We start from the raw sequence: 21323 nt of genomic DNA, 5'->3' as shown, positions 1-21323 counted from the left end.
TTAAGACCCCGGATATCGAACATGAAGAACTCAGTGTCTAAGGGTAGCTTTTTACCGAAAATAACGGTAAATCTCTCAGATATTTTAATTTAATTCATAGGGAATCTTTTTCTTCTAATAGTTTGTCTCTGTACCACAAATACTTAAAATTGGGTCACAACTTACCCTAGCTCCCATATACCCTATATCAAACTTCGGGTGGGCTTTAATCGGTCAATCGCAAAATTAAGTGAACATATAGTCGTGAATATAGCGTATTTTCGTGGTGAAAATGGGTGAAATCGGTTCAGGAATTACCTTAGCCCACATATACTAAATTTTATGATTTTCATTATTGTATTGGACTTTATGCCGAATATATGGGTCAAATTATGTGTGTTCGGCAAATGGTCAATAGCGGCACACACAATTTCTCTTGATATTGACGACGTTGCTCGAACCAAATATTTTTTGAGATTTCCAAATTCTAACTTTGTAGTCTAATTTTTATAAAAACATATAAATAATGCTCCAAATACATAGCAGGTAACTGAAGTATTATGCACGTAGCTAACTCAGAATTAATCATTAGAATCGCTTTATAAAAAACTTTTTAGACTCTAACCTCTATAAAAGCAATTGTGGGAGTAACAACATACTATTGGTGTTATCTTAGAACAAAGCTTTTTTTGAACATTACATATACGATCCCACACACATATACATACATTTGAGTAGTAAAAGTTTTTATGTCCAGGTAGCAATCGCATTATCACATCGATTTGCCGCGCAAACGACGCTGTGGGAGTGTGTTGGATAAAACTTGTCACAGCAAATCCATAAATTACAAGGCAATAAAAATTGCCTTTGCAAAACACCTCCAACCTCATTAAGGTCAAACACATACATACAACATATCCGCAATTTATTATATTCAATTTGTGCGTGCTTTATAACTTACCTACGCTTTTTTCTCCATTACAGAAATCGCATAACAATTGCAGCTGATTATTTGGAATGCGAAAATAAATTGTTGCATGCATACCAGTGAGAGTGGCAGCAAAAAACGCGCAACTGAAGCGGAAGAACAAAAAACACAGTTATCTATATATGCGTGTGTGCGAGCAAACTCATTTATCAAATCAGGAGGATAGTGCGAGCGCACAAAAAACACAAAGACACTGTGGGAGAAATACAAATAAGATTACTTCGGCAAGGCGAAATATTCAATACAATGCAAATAAAAACCAAATAAAAACTAACTAAAGTACTTGTGCTTGCTACAAATGATATTAATGCCACAAAGCAGCAAGTAAGCAGCGAGCGCAGAGAGTGCGGGGGAAACGTGCGCACAATAAACAAGCAAATTCGGGAGATGGCAGAAAAACGCAAGGGCAAAGGCAGCAGCTGAAGCAGTCCTTCGTCCTTTGAGGGAAAGCAAGAAAGCAAGCAAGCAAAGAAATTTGTAAGCATAGCGATTTTCACATGAAAAATGATGTTTATATGAAATTATGGTGAAAAACATGAAATTCGAGTTATTGCATACGAGCCAAAGAGCTATATACTCAATGCAATAACAACACATTATTAGGTCAAATAAAAGGAAAAAGCAAAGAAGTGAAGAAGCGCTAACAAAAGCAACAGATATGCTTGGAGAAGCCAAGGAAGTGAAATGAAAAGCGCATGATGACAAGAAGAACGCTCTGAAAAAATGCTAATGTAATAACTGTAACATAGTAAAAACAGAGAGAGAGAGAAAGGGAGAGCACACAACAGAAACAAAAAAAGTAACGGCAGCGCCACAAAAGCGTGGCGACATACATACATTACTGCCAAATCGAGAGCAGTCAGGAGAAACGACACAAAAAAGTTGAAGGCTGCCGCACCAAAAAAGTAAGAAAGAAAGATAAAGGTGGAAAGAAAGGAAAGGAAGAGGGAGCACAACGCTTCGTGCTTTTGGGGGCAGGCAAATCTGTACAACAAACAGAAGACATTATTGTCGCGACAAGCAATACAAATATAAACAACGTCGAGAGGGTGTAGGCAACACACGGGCGACACAACAACACACAGCAGCATTTCTTCAACGCTGGCAATGCAAAATTTATGCTCAACGTTACAACAACTTATCGGCCGTACTGCTTCTTGCTGCGACTTCAGTTCAAAAACACATTAACCCTAATGAGTGAGCGTACCAGCGCACAAGTCGAGACCAAACTACTGCAACAACAACAACTAGTGTAAAATCTTACGGCATTTTACACAGGCTTTATCAGCAAGTGTCCGCTTGACTGCCACCTTGGTGTGTGTGTGTGCGCTGAAGTGCTGTTAGTTGGTGCTGGTGTCGTTGCCGCGCCAAAGTTTCTTCACGTATTTTACATACACAAATGTCACCGATATTAATGCCAATGCACATGCTCGAAATTCGGATAATACTACTTTGCTTGCCATCGATACTACTGGCGACGACGTTGGAGCCAGGTGAGTGCGAGACGAGAAATCGAATTGTTTATTAAAGTACTAAATAAAATGTTGTCAAGGCATTTAAGTTCAATATTTATATTTCTGGTTTCTTCTGGTCGTCGAAGTGTATATTATGGCTATTATATATCCTCAAAAATCTACGGTTTGCATTAATTTAGGTTATATATGTTTCAGAAAATCATTCAGATATGTATATTTGTAGTATTCCTCATCGGGTTACTATTGCTACTATTCTTCCCTTCATAAAAATTCAGATGGTTACAGACTATTTATTCAAAGCACTTAGCCGACTGAGTAACGTAGTATTGATATTATAAAGAGTGAGGAAAGTTTTTGATTGTCACTCACTTGGGAGTGGCCAGAAACGATTCTTCTCCACATGGTTCAAGCAGCTCACGACTTCCGGTTTTAGACCAAGTATCCTCTGGGTAGCCAACAGACATCCGTTTGGAGGCGAGCTAAAGTGAGAAGGTTGCGGTTGTGCGTAGGGTTTGGGACCCACCACATAAAAACACCCCCCAATGAAAAAGAAAAAACAGCCTCGGATGAGAGACCCCAATTTTGATGACGACCACTGCAAACGTTTAAAGGACTACGAAATAAGGGTATGCACCTGGAATGTCCGGACCCTTAATTGGGAAGGTGCCTCTGCCCAGCTGGTTGATGTCCTCATACAACTAAAGGCTGACATCACCGCAATCCAAGAAGTGCGATGGACGGGACAAGGACGGAAGAAGGTGGGTCCTTGTGACATCTACTACAGCGGCCATATAAAGGAACGCAAATTTTGTGTTGGATTTGTGGTGGGAGAGAGACTCCGTCGCAGAGTCCTGGCATTCACCCCGGTGGATGAACGTCTAGCCACAATCCGCATCAAAGCGAGGTTCTTCAACATATCGCTGATTTGCGCACACGCCCCAACGGAAGAGAAGGACGATGTGACCAAAGATGCTTTCTATGAGCGCCTAGAACGCACCTATGAGCGCTGCCCCCGCCACGATGTAAAAGTCGTGCTTGGTGATTTTAACGCCAGGGTGGGTAAAGAAGGTGTCTTTGGCACAACAGTCGGAAAATTCAGCCTCCATGACGAAACATCGCCAAACGGCCTGAGGCTGATCGACTTCGCTGGGGCCCGAAATATGGTCGTCTGTAGTACCAGATTCCAGCATAAGAAAATACATCAAGCTACTTGGCTGTCTCCTGATTGAAACAGGCGGAACCAAATCGATCACGTTGTGATAGACGGAAGACATGTCTCCTGTGTTTTAGACGTGCGTACGCTCCGAGGACCAAATATAGACTCGGACCATTATCTGGTCGCAGCGAAGATACGCACCCGCCTCTGTGCAGCAAAGAACGCCCGTCTACAAACACAAGGAAGGTTCGACGTCGAAAAGCTGCAATCGCAACAGACAGCCACGAAATACTCTACTCGACTTGCACTCCTGCTCTCTGAGAGCACTCATCAGCATCTCGGTATAAGGGAACTGTGGAACGGCATCTCAAACTCACTGCGTACCGCTGCAGCCGAAACAATTGGTTTCCGGCAACGACAAAAAACAAGCTGGTACGATGAGGAGTGCCGTCTCGCAGCGGAGAGAAAACAGACTGCCTACCTCGCAACGTTGCAAACGACCACAACACGTGCGGGTTGGGATAGATACCGAGAGCTGAAGAGGGAAGCGAGACGCATCTGCAGACAAAAAAAGAAAGAGGCCGAAATGCGTGAGTACGAAGAGCTTGAGAAGCTAGCAGACAGAGGGAATGCTCGAAAATTTTATGAAAAAATGAAGCGACTTAACGAAGGTTTCAAGACCGGAGCATCCTCATGTAGAGACCAAGGTGGTAATCTGGTAACCGATGTCCAGGGCATGCTGGGATTGTGGAGGGAACACTTCTCCGACCTGCTGAATGGCAGTGAGAGTACAACACCAGGAGATGGCGAACCCGATCCCCCAATCGATGACGATGGAACAGATGTTCCATTACCCGACCATGAAGAATTTCGAATAGCAATTACCCGCTTGAAGAACAACAAAGCAGCGGGGGCCGATAGATTACCGGCAGAACTATTCAAATACGGCGGCGAAGAACTGATAAGGTGCATGCATCAGCTTCTTTGCAGAATATGGTCGGAAGAAAGCATGCCTGACGATTGGAATCTCAGTGTGCTCTGCCCAATCCATAAAAAGAGAGATCCCACAATCTGCGCCAATTACCGTGGGATCAGCCTCCTAAATATTGCATACAAGGTTCTATCCAGCGTACTGTGTGAAAGACTAAAGCCCACCGTCAACAAACTGATTGGACCTTATCAGTGTGGCTTTAGACCTGGAAAATCGACAACTGACCAGATATTCACCATGCGCCAAATCTTGGAGAAGACCCGTGAAAAGAGGATCGACACACACCACCTTTTTGTCGATTTTAAAGCTGCTTTCGACAGCACGAAAAGGAGCTGCCTTTATGCCGCGATGTCTGAATTTGGTATCCCCGCAAAACTAATACGGCTGTGTAAGTTGACGTTGAGCAACACCAAAAGCTCCGTCATGATTGGGAAGGACCTCTCCGAGCCGTTCGATACCAAACGAGGTTTCAGACAAGGTGACTCACTATCGTGCGACTTCTTTAACCTGATGCTGGAAAAAATTATAAGAGCTGCAGAGCTAAACCGAGAAGGTACAATCTTCTACAAGAGTGTACAGCTCCTGGCGTACGCCGATGATATTGATATCATCGGAAGCAACAACCGCGCCGTTTGTTCTGCTTTTTCCCGCATGGATAAGGAGGCGAAGCGAATGGGTCTGGAGGTGAATGAGGACAAGACGAAATATCTCCTGTCATCAAACAAACAGTCGGCGCATTCGCGTCTTGGCTCCCACGTCACTGTTGACAGTCATAACTTCGAGGTCGTAGATAATTTCGTATACCTGGGAACCAGCATCAACAACACGAACAACGTCAGCCTCGAAATCCAGCGCAGAATAGCTCTTGCCAACAGGTGCTACTTTGGACTGAGTAGGCAATTGAACAGTAAAGTCCTCTCTCGACGAACCAAAATCAAGCTCTACAAGTCGCTTATCATTCCCGTCCTGCTTCACGGTGCAGAAGCTTGGACGATGTCAACATCAGATGAGACGACACTAGGAGTTTTCGAGAGGAAAATTTTGCGCAAGATTTATGGTCCTCAGAACATTGGCAACGGCGAATACCGCAGACGATGGAACGATGAGCTGTACGAGTTATACGACGACATTGACATAGTTCAGCGAATAAAAAGACAGCGGCTACGCTGGCTAGGTCATGTTGTCCGAATGGACGAAAACACTCCAGCCCTGAAAGTGTTCGATGCAGTACCCGCCGGAGGAAGCCGAGGAAGGGGAAGGCCTCCACTCCGTTGGAGGGACCAGGTGGAGAGCGACCTGGTTACACTTGGGATCTCCAACTTGCGCCGAACTGCGAAATAGTTAAATTACAGCCCATCTTATTCAGTTATAGCATACAATTAACCAGTGGCGGATCCAGACAAATTTTTTGGGGGGTTTTACGAAAAGTTTTATTACTCAACGTATTTTTAATATAGCAGCTCCCTCGCGAAAATTCAGTTATTATAGGACACGGTTTTTTTTTTTTTTGTATTTTTCCCAAAGTGCGAATTTGACGCTAAAAAAGCTCGAGAAATATTTTCTTTTTATGAAAGGGTGATCAACTGTTCAGAACAAAACTTTCTTGCGAATGTGAAAATGTGGAAACAGCGAACTTCAGGCAAGCATTTCGGAAGCTCTCGAAGCTTTAGAAGCAGTGAACAAAACGTCCTTTGGGAATATTTTCAAGATTTTACGCATATTGGCGTTATTACATGTTCCAATAGCATCACCGGTAAGAAGTTTTTCAAGTTTAAAGATAAATAAAATCGAACCGCAATTATAAAAAGATCAATTGCTCTCGTACAGAGTAATTGTATTAATACAGTTAAACTATCGATTACAGCATAGACTAAAGATTATCATAACTCATTCAATTCAAAGCGCTTGATAGATTTAAATTAGTATTTCACTGACGGTGATAAAACGATAGAACCATTCTAAGAGCAAAGCGATTATAAAGACTATGTCCAAGCCTGAACCACTGCAATAGATCCAAATTTGTCGTTAAATAAAATTAATTAATGTTTACCTAGGGTCTAATTCAGAAACAAGTAAAAAAAACATGTTAATAGGCGACAGTTTGGGTGGTAAAAACAAGAAGATAAAAAAATTAACATTGCCGATACCAAAAATAAAACGAAAAAGTTCTTTCGGGCGGAGCAATCATTCATTAGATACCGTTAAGGACAGGTTGGGTTAGGCTAGGTTAGAGTGGCTGATCTCCTGTGCCACAAGAGCTTTCACATGGACAGCTAAGGCCAGTCCTTTGTGATCCCGCATGCTCCTAAAAATGGATGCCCAAGACACTCAAGTAACGACACAGAGCTTTGAGCCTTTCGCGAATTTCTGCAGGCAACTAATTTGTAGTCAGGATACTTCAGTTGGTTCCTCGAAGTTTGTCCTGCCAAGATATTTCCGGCGCAGTCTAGAGAAGACTGTCCGTTAAGGACAAAAACATAAAAAATAATAAAATAATTTTGAAAAACAAGTTGCAGAGAAGAGAGTCGTGTTTAATGCTTACACCATTTTTACGAATTTCTGTTGACTTTAAAAAATATAATTTATTACAAATTTATTTATAAAGCTATAAGATGAAATGCCATTAATACGAATCTTTCATTATTTTATACGATTTTTGGGAATTATTGGCTAGTTTCTACTGTTCCATAAAGTGTGTTACTGCCCTTACTTTACTTAAAGCGTCTAAAAATTTAACAGAAATGAGCATTTATTGTTGCCTACCTTTAGGCACTTTTAACATATTAAGCCATTGCGCCAAAATCTTTACTTCACTCATATATTTCACGTTATATATGTCTATATAAATTTGCTTAAGTAAGACGCTATTTATGTGCGACCAAAAACGCATTATGTGATAGAACAATCACAAATAAACACACACACATGAGTGAATTTACAGTGAAACCTTAGAAAAAGGTGCAATGCCTTAGTGCGCACATATAAAATATAATAAAATATGTTTGCGCCTAAAATAAGACTGCGTTTTGGGTTTGAAATCAAGAGCTTTTCGTTGGCAGGATCAACTTACACGTAGTAGATGCAGCATTTATTGCGCTACTTGCCGGTATACACCAATGCTGCCCCCACCCCTGCAGACGCATAAATAACGAATAAATTTGAAACTCCTTACCCACATAAAATCGCCATAATTTGGTCGATAATCCGCGTGATGGTGCTGAGCCTTGCGCCCTTTTTCAATAAGCCGCTGCGCGCGTAAAGGTTCATTTCAGACCATCCAGGCTGTACATAAATACGCACCGCTAATTTATGCCAGGCCGCTAAGGTCAAATAACGTACGCGCATCGTAAATAATATCAAAATTCTATTGCCACTTTGCCGCAAGCACTCTTAAGCAGCGGGGTCCACACACAGCGCCCCCATTCGGGCACTCACATATTATTTCCCTTTAATGTAGTGCTTGCTACATCGGTGGGCGTGCACTGGGGCGAGCAAATCGTTAGGCAACACAACACTTGTTGGTTTTGTGGTTGGGTGGTTAGGTAGGTGTTTGGTTCGGTAATTGTCCTCTTCTTCTTCTATCTTACGCAAGTCTTTTGCCGCATACAAATAAATAACATTTTCCCTTTTTTAAGTTATTTCGCTCAGGCTGCCTTGTGTGTGCTTGTTGTTGTAGGCGCATGCTTATTCTTACTAATCTCTCCCAAGCGGATTCTTCATTACGCCTATTATCTGCATGTCCTATGTGTCTGCTATGCTATGCTGCGCTGTGCTGTGCCAACCCAAATGAGTTTGCAGCAAAGTTAAGATATTCTTCGCTTTCGAGAGTTATGCTGCTCAAGTGGAATGTGCCAAGCAGCAAAGTAAAAAGTAAACATTAGCTTAAAGCGCCTACCTTTGTGGGTGGGTGTGTGTTCATGTAGAATTATGAAGCCTCTTTAGGGAATCCTTTTCTTGTGCTTATTCTTATCTTATGCCGCCTCTTTTTGTGTTCTTTATGCCTGCTGTGTGTAATAAATATATGACGCATATATATTTTATTTTGTTTAAGGATTAAAAATGAAACATTATTTTTTCCCAACCGCTCGGAAGTTTCTCTTTCGCCTTCGGTTGAGGCACAGGATATTTGCAGATAAATTATTTTGTATTTATATAGCTCAGTGCTTTTGTGCTCGTTGGTTGAAACAATGCATGCGTAAATATTTGAAAAATAGAGAGATTTATAAATATGCACATATCCTTGCGCTTTAGGCAGCAGAAAATGTTTGGTTTATAGTAAAGGCACTGGATTTTTTAATGCTATTGAAGAACTCAAACAAAAGCTTCGAAATTTATAAACAATTTTTTAAATTGAGTAGTCAGTGACCAGCTATTACAATAATCTAGTTTCCGGAAATTCAAACCCCTATCTTCTAAAATAGTCGAATACACTATATCGTATATTGAATATGGTTTATGTCTAAACGGAACTCAAAACATAATGATATTATTTTATATAAGTTTCAAGTTTCTATAAGTGAATATTTATGTTTGCCATTGCGGACATTTTAAATTCACTATCTGGAGCATACTCCTCATTTGGTATGACAAACCACAGCCAAATAAATTTTCAAACTATTGTAATAAGGGGAGAGGTGTAAAAACATCAACTGGTGTGCGACCTGGCTACAGTCTTGCAGTCTACGAAAGAAAACTCAATAATACTTATACGTACAGACATAATCCTATTAGTACCACCAATTTGTCCTTGTAAATATTCTAGCAGCTAGTGCACCTTTTAAGTTTTCGAAAATCAATATCCACCAATTTTTTTCGTTCGTTGGTGTGCTTCTTAGTAAAGCACTCATATTTCAAGTGCCAATGTGTACTCCATCTTCGGATTTTTTGCATTACAAAAGGTGATGACAATGGAGACCTTTACATGCGAGTCGCTGTAATCGGGTAGTTCACAGCAGGTGGAGACATGAAGCCAAAAGAGTCTTAACCCCCGGACAAATTTAAATGTAAGCTGTTGAATTTGTATGCTTTTTAAAGCAAAACAAGTATATATTCTCGCATGTTTTTAATTTTATTTTATATTATGTATATGTTATAAATATATTAAGTTATACGCTTTCTCAGTAAACCATGAAAACATACGACGTACATTATTGGGTAGGAATAGCAGTTCCAGTATGGACCGTCCAGTTGCTTACCTGGATACAAATTATTCACTAGATGTTACTGAAAAATACCAAATCGCTCGAAGAGGATAAAGGACACATAAAATTGTTATTCAGTGCAAATGCCAATTGATTGGTGTTCGGTGTGGCCATCGTGTTTGGTGGTTGATTTACTTATTCGTCACATAATTTACCTTTATTTACTACTGAAGATCTGATGAATTTCATTATTCGCATAACAAAACAGAAATCCGTGCAGTTTGGTGGTAAAAATATGAAATATACATATATCTCTATCAAGATCTGTTAATAAATGTGGTTGGCTGGTGGTATTGTCTAGCAGTAGAAGTTATTTGCCTGGAAAATTATTTTTTGTCACATATCTCTTCACTTGTATGATAAAAGATTTTTCAAACCAGTTTTTCAACAAAAGCTCTGTCATCCACGCACATTATAACCTTAACGTCACTTTCTTTAACGCTCTTAATTTTTTTGGCTATTCCAAGTAACCCTTTCATTACCAATTTTGCGATCAGTTGCGCATTTTTCAGTATATAATCCTAGCGTTTACTGGCACCTTCCCCCAAAATTGTGCAGTTACATCCACATTATAAATTTGAGAATATAAAATTTGAGATATATATTTCTGCAAGTTTTGTGTGTACTTTTGATTGTTTCTCGTTATTCATCTGATCGCATAATTTTGCATATACCAAGGCGACTTTCCTAGCAACGTAAATGCGAAAAATTCATATAAATTTCACGAACTTATTCAAAATGTCTTAATTGTCTTTTACTGGTCAACTGTTAGAAATGTATGCCTTTTCTTTGTTATTGGTGGCATTATTATTACGATTGATCCACACAGTTTAATTAAAATTCAAGACTACATAAATCAACGCAACTTTAAAATCACAAATTAGCACATTTTTGTTGAATTCTTAATGCCTCAAATGAAAAAAAGACATAGTAGAACCGTGTTAACATAAAAAGTCCCTGCTTACTTATGAAAGTATTTTCCAGAAAATAACAGACTAAAAATAAGAAAATAACAGAGAATAAATCAGTGTCCGGATTTTTGAGGAATATCAAAAAATAGTGTGTCCGGATTACAGCGCTGTCCCAATTATAGAGTGTCCGAGTTATCGAGATTGGACTAAAGGGTTCTCTATCATTCAACGAATCTGTTGTTTAGCTCTCTGATAGTTTTCGAAAATGATTGATCCGTTATGTAGGATTCTCCTATATGTAGGATTCCTATTTTCTGCAACTTACCATGTATATTCTGCTTTGGCTTCCATTTTCCGAAATGACTGCTTTTAAAATGCTTACAAAGTAAGATTGATTCGGTCTGGACATAAAGTAATCAGCAAAGTATCATCCTAAGAATAGTTAGATCATTAGTGATATCCCCTATATTATCTGTGGTCGTTTCCAGCCACACGTTTGATACATATGCTATCGCTATATTGATTCGCCGAGGTTCCAATGTGTAGACCTGCTCTAATTCAGGACTTACTTTCCTCTAACGATGATTGTCTATTATTGCCGAAAAGTTCCGAGTTCATGTCATATTCATACCCAATTCAAGTATAGAGTTTCACTGTAGTTGGTAACAGTTGCACTGATTTCCGTTGTTACCTTAGCTCACCCTATCTAAATATATATACTGTAACACCGAAAATCGAATTTTATATGTATATGCTACAATTTCATAAAAAATTTAATATCGGCAATTCTTAAAACGTCAAATTACAACAAAAGTAAAGAGAATAAGTAATGATTATTGGAAAATGATTCTTAGCATTTCCGGTGATACTTAAATAAAGTGATTGGGTTTCAAATTATGAAAAGCACCGCCCCTTTCGAAGTATAACAAATACTTCCCACCTATTAAAACGTATATATTTTATGCCAGAAACAATATATTTTCCGTTGCCCTTGATTTTATTAATATATAATTATGGGGCGTTGTTTATGTACACAAACTTTCTTTTCCTTAAATATAAATTTATACGAGCACAGGCTGAAAGTGGCCTGGAATAAATTTATGTAGAAAATCCGAAAAAGTGGCCGGCTAATAGGCGGCACCACTCACATACGCACAAGAGAGTGTTGCCACATATTTAGTATATATCATATATGCTTTAAATATCGCACTATTGCAGGAAAATGCCAGTGTATGCGTGCCACAACACATAAGTACAATAAACTATAAAAATTTACGATGCTATAAAAATGAGCGCTTCACTGTCTTTTATAACGGAATCACAAACGAAAAAAAAAATCCGAAAATAAGTAAAATAAATTTCGTATGCCGGAAAACTGTTTTTCTATTTGATTTTTTTTTTGTTTTTTTTGGTTTATTTTTTTGTTCTTTTGTCTGCGCAATGCTCCAACTATTTTATAACTTTCTCATTTCGCTCTCATGTAGGCCACGTGCCGCATTAAATCGGTTGATACGCAATTCTTTTATTCGGGTATTTATATGCTCCTTTGTGTGGCCATTTAGTAAGCGACTTAGGCATGATTTGGAAACGAGAAAGTGTTGTACATGAATAAAAATCACTTTTAATTAAAGACATCGTAAAAATACACAAAAAATTGAGGTTCAAGTGAATATATTCTAATTTCATACATTTTTATAGACTTTTACAGTTAAGGGAAATATCAAGTCCTCTTTTCACTTTTTTTCACAGAAATTAAGGGAACGTGAAAAATTGAGAATGCCTTTAAAAGAAATGTATATTGTTGGTTGGCTTTTAATTACTATATACTCGTATAATATATGTGTCTTTGGTCAGGCTTATAGAGAGGCTAATTGATTCTGCATTCGATGTTAACTAATACAAATAAGAAGATTTCTCCCAAACTCTTCTACAAGGCGTCTGAATTGCAAACATGCCAAAACAGTAACTTCCTCATTTCATTTCAGAATTTTCCGTTTTTCGTTTCTTACCAGGGGGGAGTCTGATCCGCCTATGTTGGGTCGCAATGTTTTGTTTTTCGGATGGGTGAAGATTAAGATGAATAACGATGGTAAAGTATTTCTTCGGGAACTTTTCGAAAACGTTTGTTTCAGCTTTTCAGATTACCGTATTTTTATTTAGGCAGACCCAGTTGCCACCAAAAACTGTATTCAGCTGCTTCATTAAAAGCCTAAGTAAGATGTCATATTAGAACCATAGGGAACTCGGAAGCTTATGAACTTGCAAGGGAGGCCATCAATAATCTAATTTCATCAGATTCATTCAGCCATTCATTGGAGGATGGGATCATGTGTAGAAGTTCACGCAAGTGAGGAATGTTTTTGATTGTCACTCACTTGGGAGTGGCCAGAAACGATTCTTCTCCACATGGTTCAAGCAGCTCACGACTTCCGGTTTTAGACCAAGTATCCTCTGGGTAGCCAACAGACATCCGTTTGAAGGCGAGCTAAAGTGAGAAGGCGAAGCCCGCTTATGCGGTTGTGCGTAGGGTTTGGGACCCACCACATAAAAACACCCCCCAATGAAAAATCTACGAAAGCCTCGGATGAGACACCCCCCTTCTGATGACGACCCCTGCAAACGTTTTAAGGATAATGATATAAGGGCATGCACCTGGAATGTCCGGACCCTTAATTGGGAAGGTGCCTCTGCCCAGCTGGTTGATGTCCTCATACGACTTAAGGCTGACATCACCGCCATCCAAGAAGTGCGATGGACGGGACAAGGACGGAAGAAGGTGGGTCCTTGTGACATCTACTACAGCGGCCATATAAAGGAGCGCAAATTTGGTGTTGGATTTGTGGTGGGAGAGAGACTCCGTCGCAGAGTCCTGGCATTCACCCCGGTGGATGAACGTCTAGCCACAATCCGCATCAAAGCGAAGTTCTTCAACATATCGCTGATTTGCGCACACGCCCCAACGGAAGAGAAGGACGATGTGACCAAAGATGCTTTCTATGAGCGCCTAGAACGCACCTATGAGCGCTGCCCCCGCCACGATGTAAAAGTCGTGCTTGGTGATTTTAACGCCAGGGTGGGTAAAGAAGGTGTCTTTGGCACAACAGTCGGAAAATTCAGCCTCCATGACGAAACATCGCTAAACGGCCTGAGGCTGATCGACTTCGCTGGGGCCCGAAATATGGTCGTCTGTAGTACCAGATTCCAGCATAAGAAAATACATCAAGGTACTTGGCTGTCTCCTGATCGAAACACGCGGAACCAAATCGATCACGTTGTGATAGACGGAAGACATGTCTCCTGTGTTTTAGACGTGCGTACGCTCCGAGGACCAAATATAGACTCGGACCATTATCTGGTCGCAGCGAAGATACGCACCCGCCTCTGTGCAGCAAAGAATGCCCGTCAACAAACACAAGGAAGGTTCGACGTCGAAAAGCTGCAATCGCAACAGACAGCCACGAAATACTCTACTCGACTTGCACTCCTGCTCTCTGAGAGCACTCATCAGCATCTCGGTATAAGGGAACTGTGGAACGGCATCTCAAACTCACTGCGTACCGCTGCAGCCGAAACAATTGGTTTTCGGCAACGACAAAAAACAAGCTGGTACGATGAGGAGTGCCGTCTCGCAGCGGAGAGAAAACAGACTGCCGACCTCGCAACATTGCAAACGACCACAACACGTGCGGGATGGGATAGATACCGGGAGCTGAAGAGGGAAGCGAGACGCATTTGCAGACAAAAAAAGAAAGAGGCCGAAATGCGTGAGTACGAAGAGCTTGAGAAGCTGGCAGACAGAGGGAATGCTCGAAAATTTTATGAAAAAATGAAGCGACTTAACGAAGGTTTCAAGACCGGAGCATCCTCATGTAGAGACCAAGGTGGTAATCTGTTAACCGATGTCCAGGGCATGCTGTGATTGTGGAGGGAACACTTCTCCGACCTGCTGAATGGCAGTGAGAGTACAACACCAGGAGATGGCGAACCCGATCCCCCAATCGATGACGAAGGAACAGATGTTCCATTACCCGACCATGAAGAAATTCGAATAGCAATTACCCGCTTGAAGAACAACAAAGCAGCGGGGGCCGATAGATTACCGGCAGAACTATTCAAATACGGCGGCGAAGAACTGATAAGGTGCATGCATCAGCTTCTTTGCAGAATATGGTCGGAAGAAAGCATGCCTGACGATTGGAATCTCAGTGTGCTCTGCCCAATCCATAAAAAGGGAGATCCCACAATCTGCGCCAATTACCGTGGGATCAGCCTCCTAAATATCGCATACAAGGTTCTATCGAGCGTATTGTGTGAAAGACTAAAGCCCACCGTCAACAAACTGATTGGACCTTATCAGTGTGGCTTTAGACCTGGAAAATCGACAACTGACCAGATATTCACCATGCGCCAAATCTTGGAAAAGACCCGAGAAAAGAGGATCGACACACACCACCTTTTTGTCGATTTTAAAGCTGCTTTCGACAGCACGAAAAGGAGTTGCCTTTACGCCGCGATGTCTGAATTTGGTATCCCCGCAAAACTAATACGGCTGTGTAAATTGACGTTGAGCAACACCAAAAGCTCCGTCATGATTGGGAAGGACCTCTCCGAACCGTTCGATACCAAACGAGGTTTCAGACAAGGTGACTCACTATCGCGCGACTTCTTTAACCTGATGCTGGAAAAAATTATAAGAGCTGCAGAGCTAAACCGAGAAGGTACAATCTTCTACAAGAGTGTACAGCTCCTGGCGTACGCCGATGATATTGATATCATCGGAAGCAACAACCGCGCCGTTTGTTCTGCTTTTTCCCGCATGGATAAGGAGGCGAAGCGAATGGGTCTGGAGGTGAATGAGGACAAGACGAAATATCTCCTGTCATCAAACAAACAGTCGGCGCATTCGCGTCTTGGCTCCCACGTCACTGTTGACAGTCATAACTTCGAGGTCGTAGATAATTTCGTATACCTGGGAACCAGCATCAACAACACGAACAATGTCAGCCTCGAAATCCAGCGCAGAATAACTCTTGCCAACAGGTGCTACTTTGGACTGAGTAGGCAATTGAAAAGTAAAGTCCTCTCTCGACGAACCAAAATCAAGCTCTACAAGTCGCTTATCATTCCCGTCCTGCTTTACGGTGCAGAAGCTTGGACGATGTCAACATCAGATGAGACGACACTAGGAGTTTTCGAGAGGAAAATTTTGCGCAAGATTTATGGTCCTCAGAACATTGGCAACGGCGAATACCGCAGACGATGGAACGATGAGCTGTACGAGTTATACGACGACATTGACATAGTTCAGCGAATAAAAAGACAGCGGCTACGCTGGCTAGGTCATGTTGTCCGAATGGACGAAAACACTCCAGCCCTGAAAGTGTTCGATGCAGTACCCGCCGGAGGAAGCCGAGGAAGGGGAAGGCCTCCACTCCGTTGGAGGGACCAGGTGGAGAGCGACCTGGTTACACTTGGGATCTCCAACTGGCGCCGAACTGCGAAGGAGAGAGACAGGTGGCGCACTATCGTCGATTCGGCTATAACCGGCTAAACGGTTGCAACGCCAATCACATACATACATACATACATTCAGCCACGGCAATCTGCTAGTGCCGAGTAGCAGACACTGGTTGCGGATAGTGAAAGTTCTTTAGATATGGGGATTAACTCCGAATAACCAATAATCAGTCCAGACAGCGCTCAGCGGCTAGCAGATGTTTTGAATTGAAGTTAATTTTCATAAATGCCTGAATGCCTGTGATCCCTCTAACGACCTGATGGGAGATTTGGCGTTATTCAATTACCATCCATGCGAACAATCTATGCAATCCAAGCCCTTCATGAGCCGTAGGCACGGCAGTGGAGGTGCTCTTAGTGAGGCAATTATATTATCCACAGACTTCGAAGAAGCCATAATAGTAGGCTTGTGTCTAGACATCAAGGGTAGTTAGTGCTAAGCTCCCGATTTGAGTTTTAAACTATAAGATTTAATTTTAAATTGAATCAAAACGTAAAACGAAAGTCTCTAAGGGCTAATCGAGTATCGAGAAATTCCGGTTGCCTGCTCAACGGATTTGCAGGTACAAAATTCATGTAACGTTTACATAGATTCAGGAAATGCTGACGATGATCAATATGTTATTGTAGATCTAGCGTCCATGCTAGAGAAAGCCGGCATTATGACTTATTTGCAAGAACTTTTAAGAAATCTTCGAAGCAAAAAATTTTTTTAGTAATTTTTTTTCCAAAGTTATTTCGACTTTCTAGAGAGTATTTTAGTGATGCCCTCAGCAAAGTCACAAAATATATCACAATATAAAGTAGATCCTACATCACAAAGGTCAATGCTTATTCAGAGGTATTACTGAAGAAGGTGTAATACCAACTTTACCATTGGAACCTCAATTTACCTTACCCTTCCTTTCTACTCTCAGCTGCCATTAGCGCTATCACAAAGCGCCGGCCGTGTCTGAGTGTAGAACAATGCTACTATATCTCGCTTAATCTCATTCGGACGATCCACCTGTCCGCTTTAAACATTTATTTCTCCTTACGTCACATTATAATAGATAAAAATGCTAAATAATTCACTTGCACGTTCGCCATAATTTGCAACCGAAATGAGCACAAAGCAAAAACAAAAAAATAGTAGCAACTGCGACAACATAAATTACAAACGAAACATTATTTTCAATATAAACGCAACGCAGCGCCGCACACAAAACGGACAAAGTATGAGTAAATCCAGCATGAATACTACAAATGCATAAACCATTAGTTAGGACGCTTACAAGGTAAGCCAGTGCGAATTGCAGGCGGCGAGAGCATTTGGCACACAGCTAACACTTGTACATTTGTTATCTTTCAAAAGCAGATTTGTCTAATGGCAGTGACAGACCAGCACGGTGCTGGCACTGGGACTGCTAAATATGGGCTGTGCCACTTGCAGTGGCGAGTGTGTGCGTGTGTTGAGTGATATTTAGGACGACGGGGGGAGAGACGAACTGGCAGTGCGCTACCTGCAAGTGTCATTTTTATATTTTATCATTTTTTTTTTCTAGAATATATACTTATACATGTATTTCTTTTGTAATTTGCACGAATTGCTGACCAGCTCCACTTTCTCTATGCTTTGTACTATAAACAGAGGTATAGCAAAGCTGCTTTCGTGTCCTTGCTTTGAGGATTTGTTCACATACAGTGGTACATACCTCTGCTGCCTCTGTTATCTCTTCCGACTCCACTACCTCTGCTTCCAACAATTGTCGCCGCCAATCGCTGCCTGCCTGCCTATCACACTGTATCGCCGGCTGCCAACAACTATTACAACAAACACAACTCACTAGCTTACCAACTATTCGTGTCTAAAAGCCAACATTCTGTTCAGCTCCACAGCGCTAGCGATTTTGTGTGCGCCCGTTTGTGTCGGTTTGTGGCGCGTAGCGAATCCGTGGTGCTGAAATAATAAAGCGTCATATCGGATGATAAAAGTATATTATTTATGGTCGTAAATTCGTTGTCTTTCCCTCATACTTCTCACTCAGATTTGCTCTGCCTTGGTGTATATTTTCTTTCACAAAGCACCTTGTTTCCTGCCCTCACAGCCCTCGTGCAGGCTGTGACGTTCCTTTGACTATTTGAGTCTCCTCCGTGTTCGTAGAATTTCACTGTCGGACCGCCACTTTCATGGCTATCAACAGCCGATCTTTTCATTGTTAGCATTAACGAAGCACTCTGTCATCGTTGTGGCGCGCCCCGGACAGCCTTGCCGCACTATTCGTACTACTCCTGTGGGGAAGTTGGATGTATGTGAGTCAGTGTGTAGGTGTTGGTAGCAGTTACAAGCTTCGTTCAAACTATTTTTCATGGCACACAAATACACAATGAATGAAGTGATGGTGATGTGCGCCGGCAAGCGGATGTATGGGGTTCATAAGTGTGCGTGTTAAGGACATTTGAGGTTATGTCGCCAACGTAGCTGAAATATGCCTACCAACTGTTCTTGTTAGCTTCGATTCAATAATGAGCGCATACACACATATATACGACCATGTCTATAAACGTAAATGAGCGACGTAGAAACCACACTTGACTCCTATACTTCCTACTACTCATTACAGGCATTATTTATGTATATTAGGGTGGTTCTTCAGAAATATTAAATAACAATTCGTATTGTTTTTACTTCTAATTACCACTAGCTTGGTCAAAGATATGTGATATCTCGATGGTCACAATTCAGTGGTGTATAAGTTACGTGACAGAGGGCTCATGGAACAGTGTTTTTCATGAATACCGAAAAAATTTAAAATATTGTTTAACTCAAGTTCAAATTTTCGAAAAAATAAATTAATAAAAATAAATTTTTAATTTTAAAATAAATTGTTTTACCATATTTTGCATTTGACATTCCAAAATTCTGTGGAATATATATGTATTTCCTATATTTTGGGACAGCCTTAATGCCTTTAAATATATATATAAGCGCCGTACATTCCCTCAGTATCATTTTGTGCTGTGTTTCGTGTCAGTTTATGACAAAAGTCTCAATGCTGTTCTTATTTTTCGCATAATTTCCTTTGTTTGCTTGAGTGACTTGTGTCATGTGTTGACGCCTGTATTGTTGACATCACAATACACACACGCACGCTCACCAACAACAGGATTCACATGCAACTTTGTTTATTCATTCAGCTGCGAAAAAATCGCAAAAATAAATGCGCACGCTCGTATTGCCAGTAAAAATCTGTTTTGTTGCTGTTCCTGCTCATTTATAGCGCATTTGCTATAATAGGATCAAATATTTTATGCCCGTGTCATAGGCTCTAATGATTTTTTCCGCATTCATTATGAGAGGTCAATTGTTTGGCTGCCATGTTATTTTTTGGTGGAAAAATTCAAGAAACTTCTTGGCAGCTTTTGTTGTTAACATGGAACATTATTTCCGGAGGAGATGTTAGAAATAATAGGAAGTCGAGGGATTTGGGGAACCAGTAGGGAGGAGAAAGGGATTTTTGTATTGCCGAATTTAAAGTCACTACTGTTTGAATGAATAGAGATTCAAGCACTGTGTTTTAGTAAAAAATTATTCTGTAAAGATTCGTATAATCCGAGTTCATTTCTATGGAAAATAATGGTATTTATTCACTTTAAGAATTTTTTGATGATTTTAAACTCTCTCTTTTCTACCTGAACTCAAACCACTTGAATTAAAGCCTAGTAATCCATCAGTCAATAGTCAGCTCTCTTGAACCCTAACTAAGATTGACGGCATTAATGCTAAACAGCTTTGATTATTCACCCATTATTAATAATCGTTCACTATTAATATTTATACAAATTAAACATATTTGCTGTTGTTATTATTATGTTGTCACAATAAATCTAATTTTTATTAAAACCAAACCTTAATTCAATATTACTCGTACGCTCGGTTGAATTCGTGTTGTTATTAGTAATTATATTTAATTACATTCCCTAAATGCACCGGGCACACTCTCAGCCTCATGTGAGTGGTTTCTGTTTTCCTTCAAATTCAAGTAAAGATGTAACTTTTTAATCAATTTCATATTGCTTGAGCATTTAGCTGCGTTTGGAAGGCGCGTCCAACGCCAATCGCCACACCCACTCATTACTCTCCACTGCTCATTTGATAAATCGAAAATTTTATTAAGCACAACAAAGTACAATATTCTCTGCGCATTTCACAGCTATGTACATTCCATTCTTTTCAGTTTCGTTTTCCTTTTCTTGTTTTTATTTTCCCTTTCAATCAGCACTAATGCGTTTCATATCGGCGTCATCGTCTTAATCGATTACATTCCTTCGGCGCTGCCCTTTTCGAGCAATAATTATTTCAACAATTTCTGCGTCAATTTATTGCGTTGCTCTTTCTTTTATCCACTAGTGAAAGGTCTGCCAGTTTTTCTGGCATTCCGTATGCTCTTCTTCTTCTTAGTAGGAGTTTCTGTTCCTCTGTGTTGTATTAATTTTTCAAATAAATCAAATTACTTGAATTCCTTTGGAAATAGCTGGCGAAAATGGAATGATAGTAATTATTGTAGAGAGAGAGAGTGTAGTTTATATATATTTGTAGCACAAAATATTTTTCGAACTAGTTACAATCTTAATTGATTTATTACTTTTGCAAAACAATTACTTTCTCTTGCAATTGGTTAGTTAGGGTACTAGTTGAGTATCTTAACCCTGCATTACTAACCTCAAATCATGTCGCATGGTTACTAATAATGGGTCTTATCGACTCTCATTTGTATTATCTATTAAAATCGTTTAAACTTATAAATTTCTAAAACGTATACGTCTTTTAGTATATTGTAGTATTTTATTGTTAAAATAAAAAATATTTATATACATAAATTGAAATTAAGTTTGTATTCATTACAACATAGCAAAAAAAGTTAAAAAAAAAAAGTTATCCAGCCAGATTCCGCATAAAATGATAAGTTTTGCAGATATTGACTTCAAATAAAGTGCATTTGAAACCTGAAATATAAAAGTAAAATGTTAAAAAGAACAAGTAAGGAAAGGCTAAGTTCGGGTGTAACCGAACATTTTATACTCTCGCAATTTATTGAAGAAATTTTATTAAGATAACTCACAAA

General features: G+C 40.2%; 1 protein-coding gene across 4 annotated transcripts in view; it reads left to right on the top strand.

Annotated features, from left to right (window-relative positions):
• The window catches only part of LOC105219032 (zwei Ig domain protein zig-8), a 243943-nt gene that overhangs the window by 188612 nt on the left and 34008 nt on the right, over positions 1–21323 (top strand). For all 4 annotated transcript variants that reach the window (XM_054233435.1, XM_054233434.1, XM_054233432.1 and 1 more), the window contains one exon: positions 964–2460. In XM_054233435.1, coding sequence (XP_054089410.1) covers positions 2367–2460 — 94 coding nt within the window. In that variant the 5' untranslated portion in view covers positions 964–2366. The remainder of the gene's footprint in view (positions 1–963; positions 2461–21323) is intronic.

Source organism: Zeugodacus cucurbitae, chromosome 6 (genome assembly GCF_028554725.1).
Source record: "Zeugodacus cucurbitae isolate PBARC_wt_2022May chromosome 6, idZeuCucr1.2, whole genome shotgun sequence".
In the NCBI taxonomy this organism is placed as follows: Eukaryota; Metazoa; Arthropoda; class Insecta; order Diptera; family Tephritidae; genus Zeugodacus; species Zeugodacus cucurbitae.
Note: the sequence above shows the minus strand (reverse complement) of the source record. Positions and strands in the feature narration are given on the sequence as shown.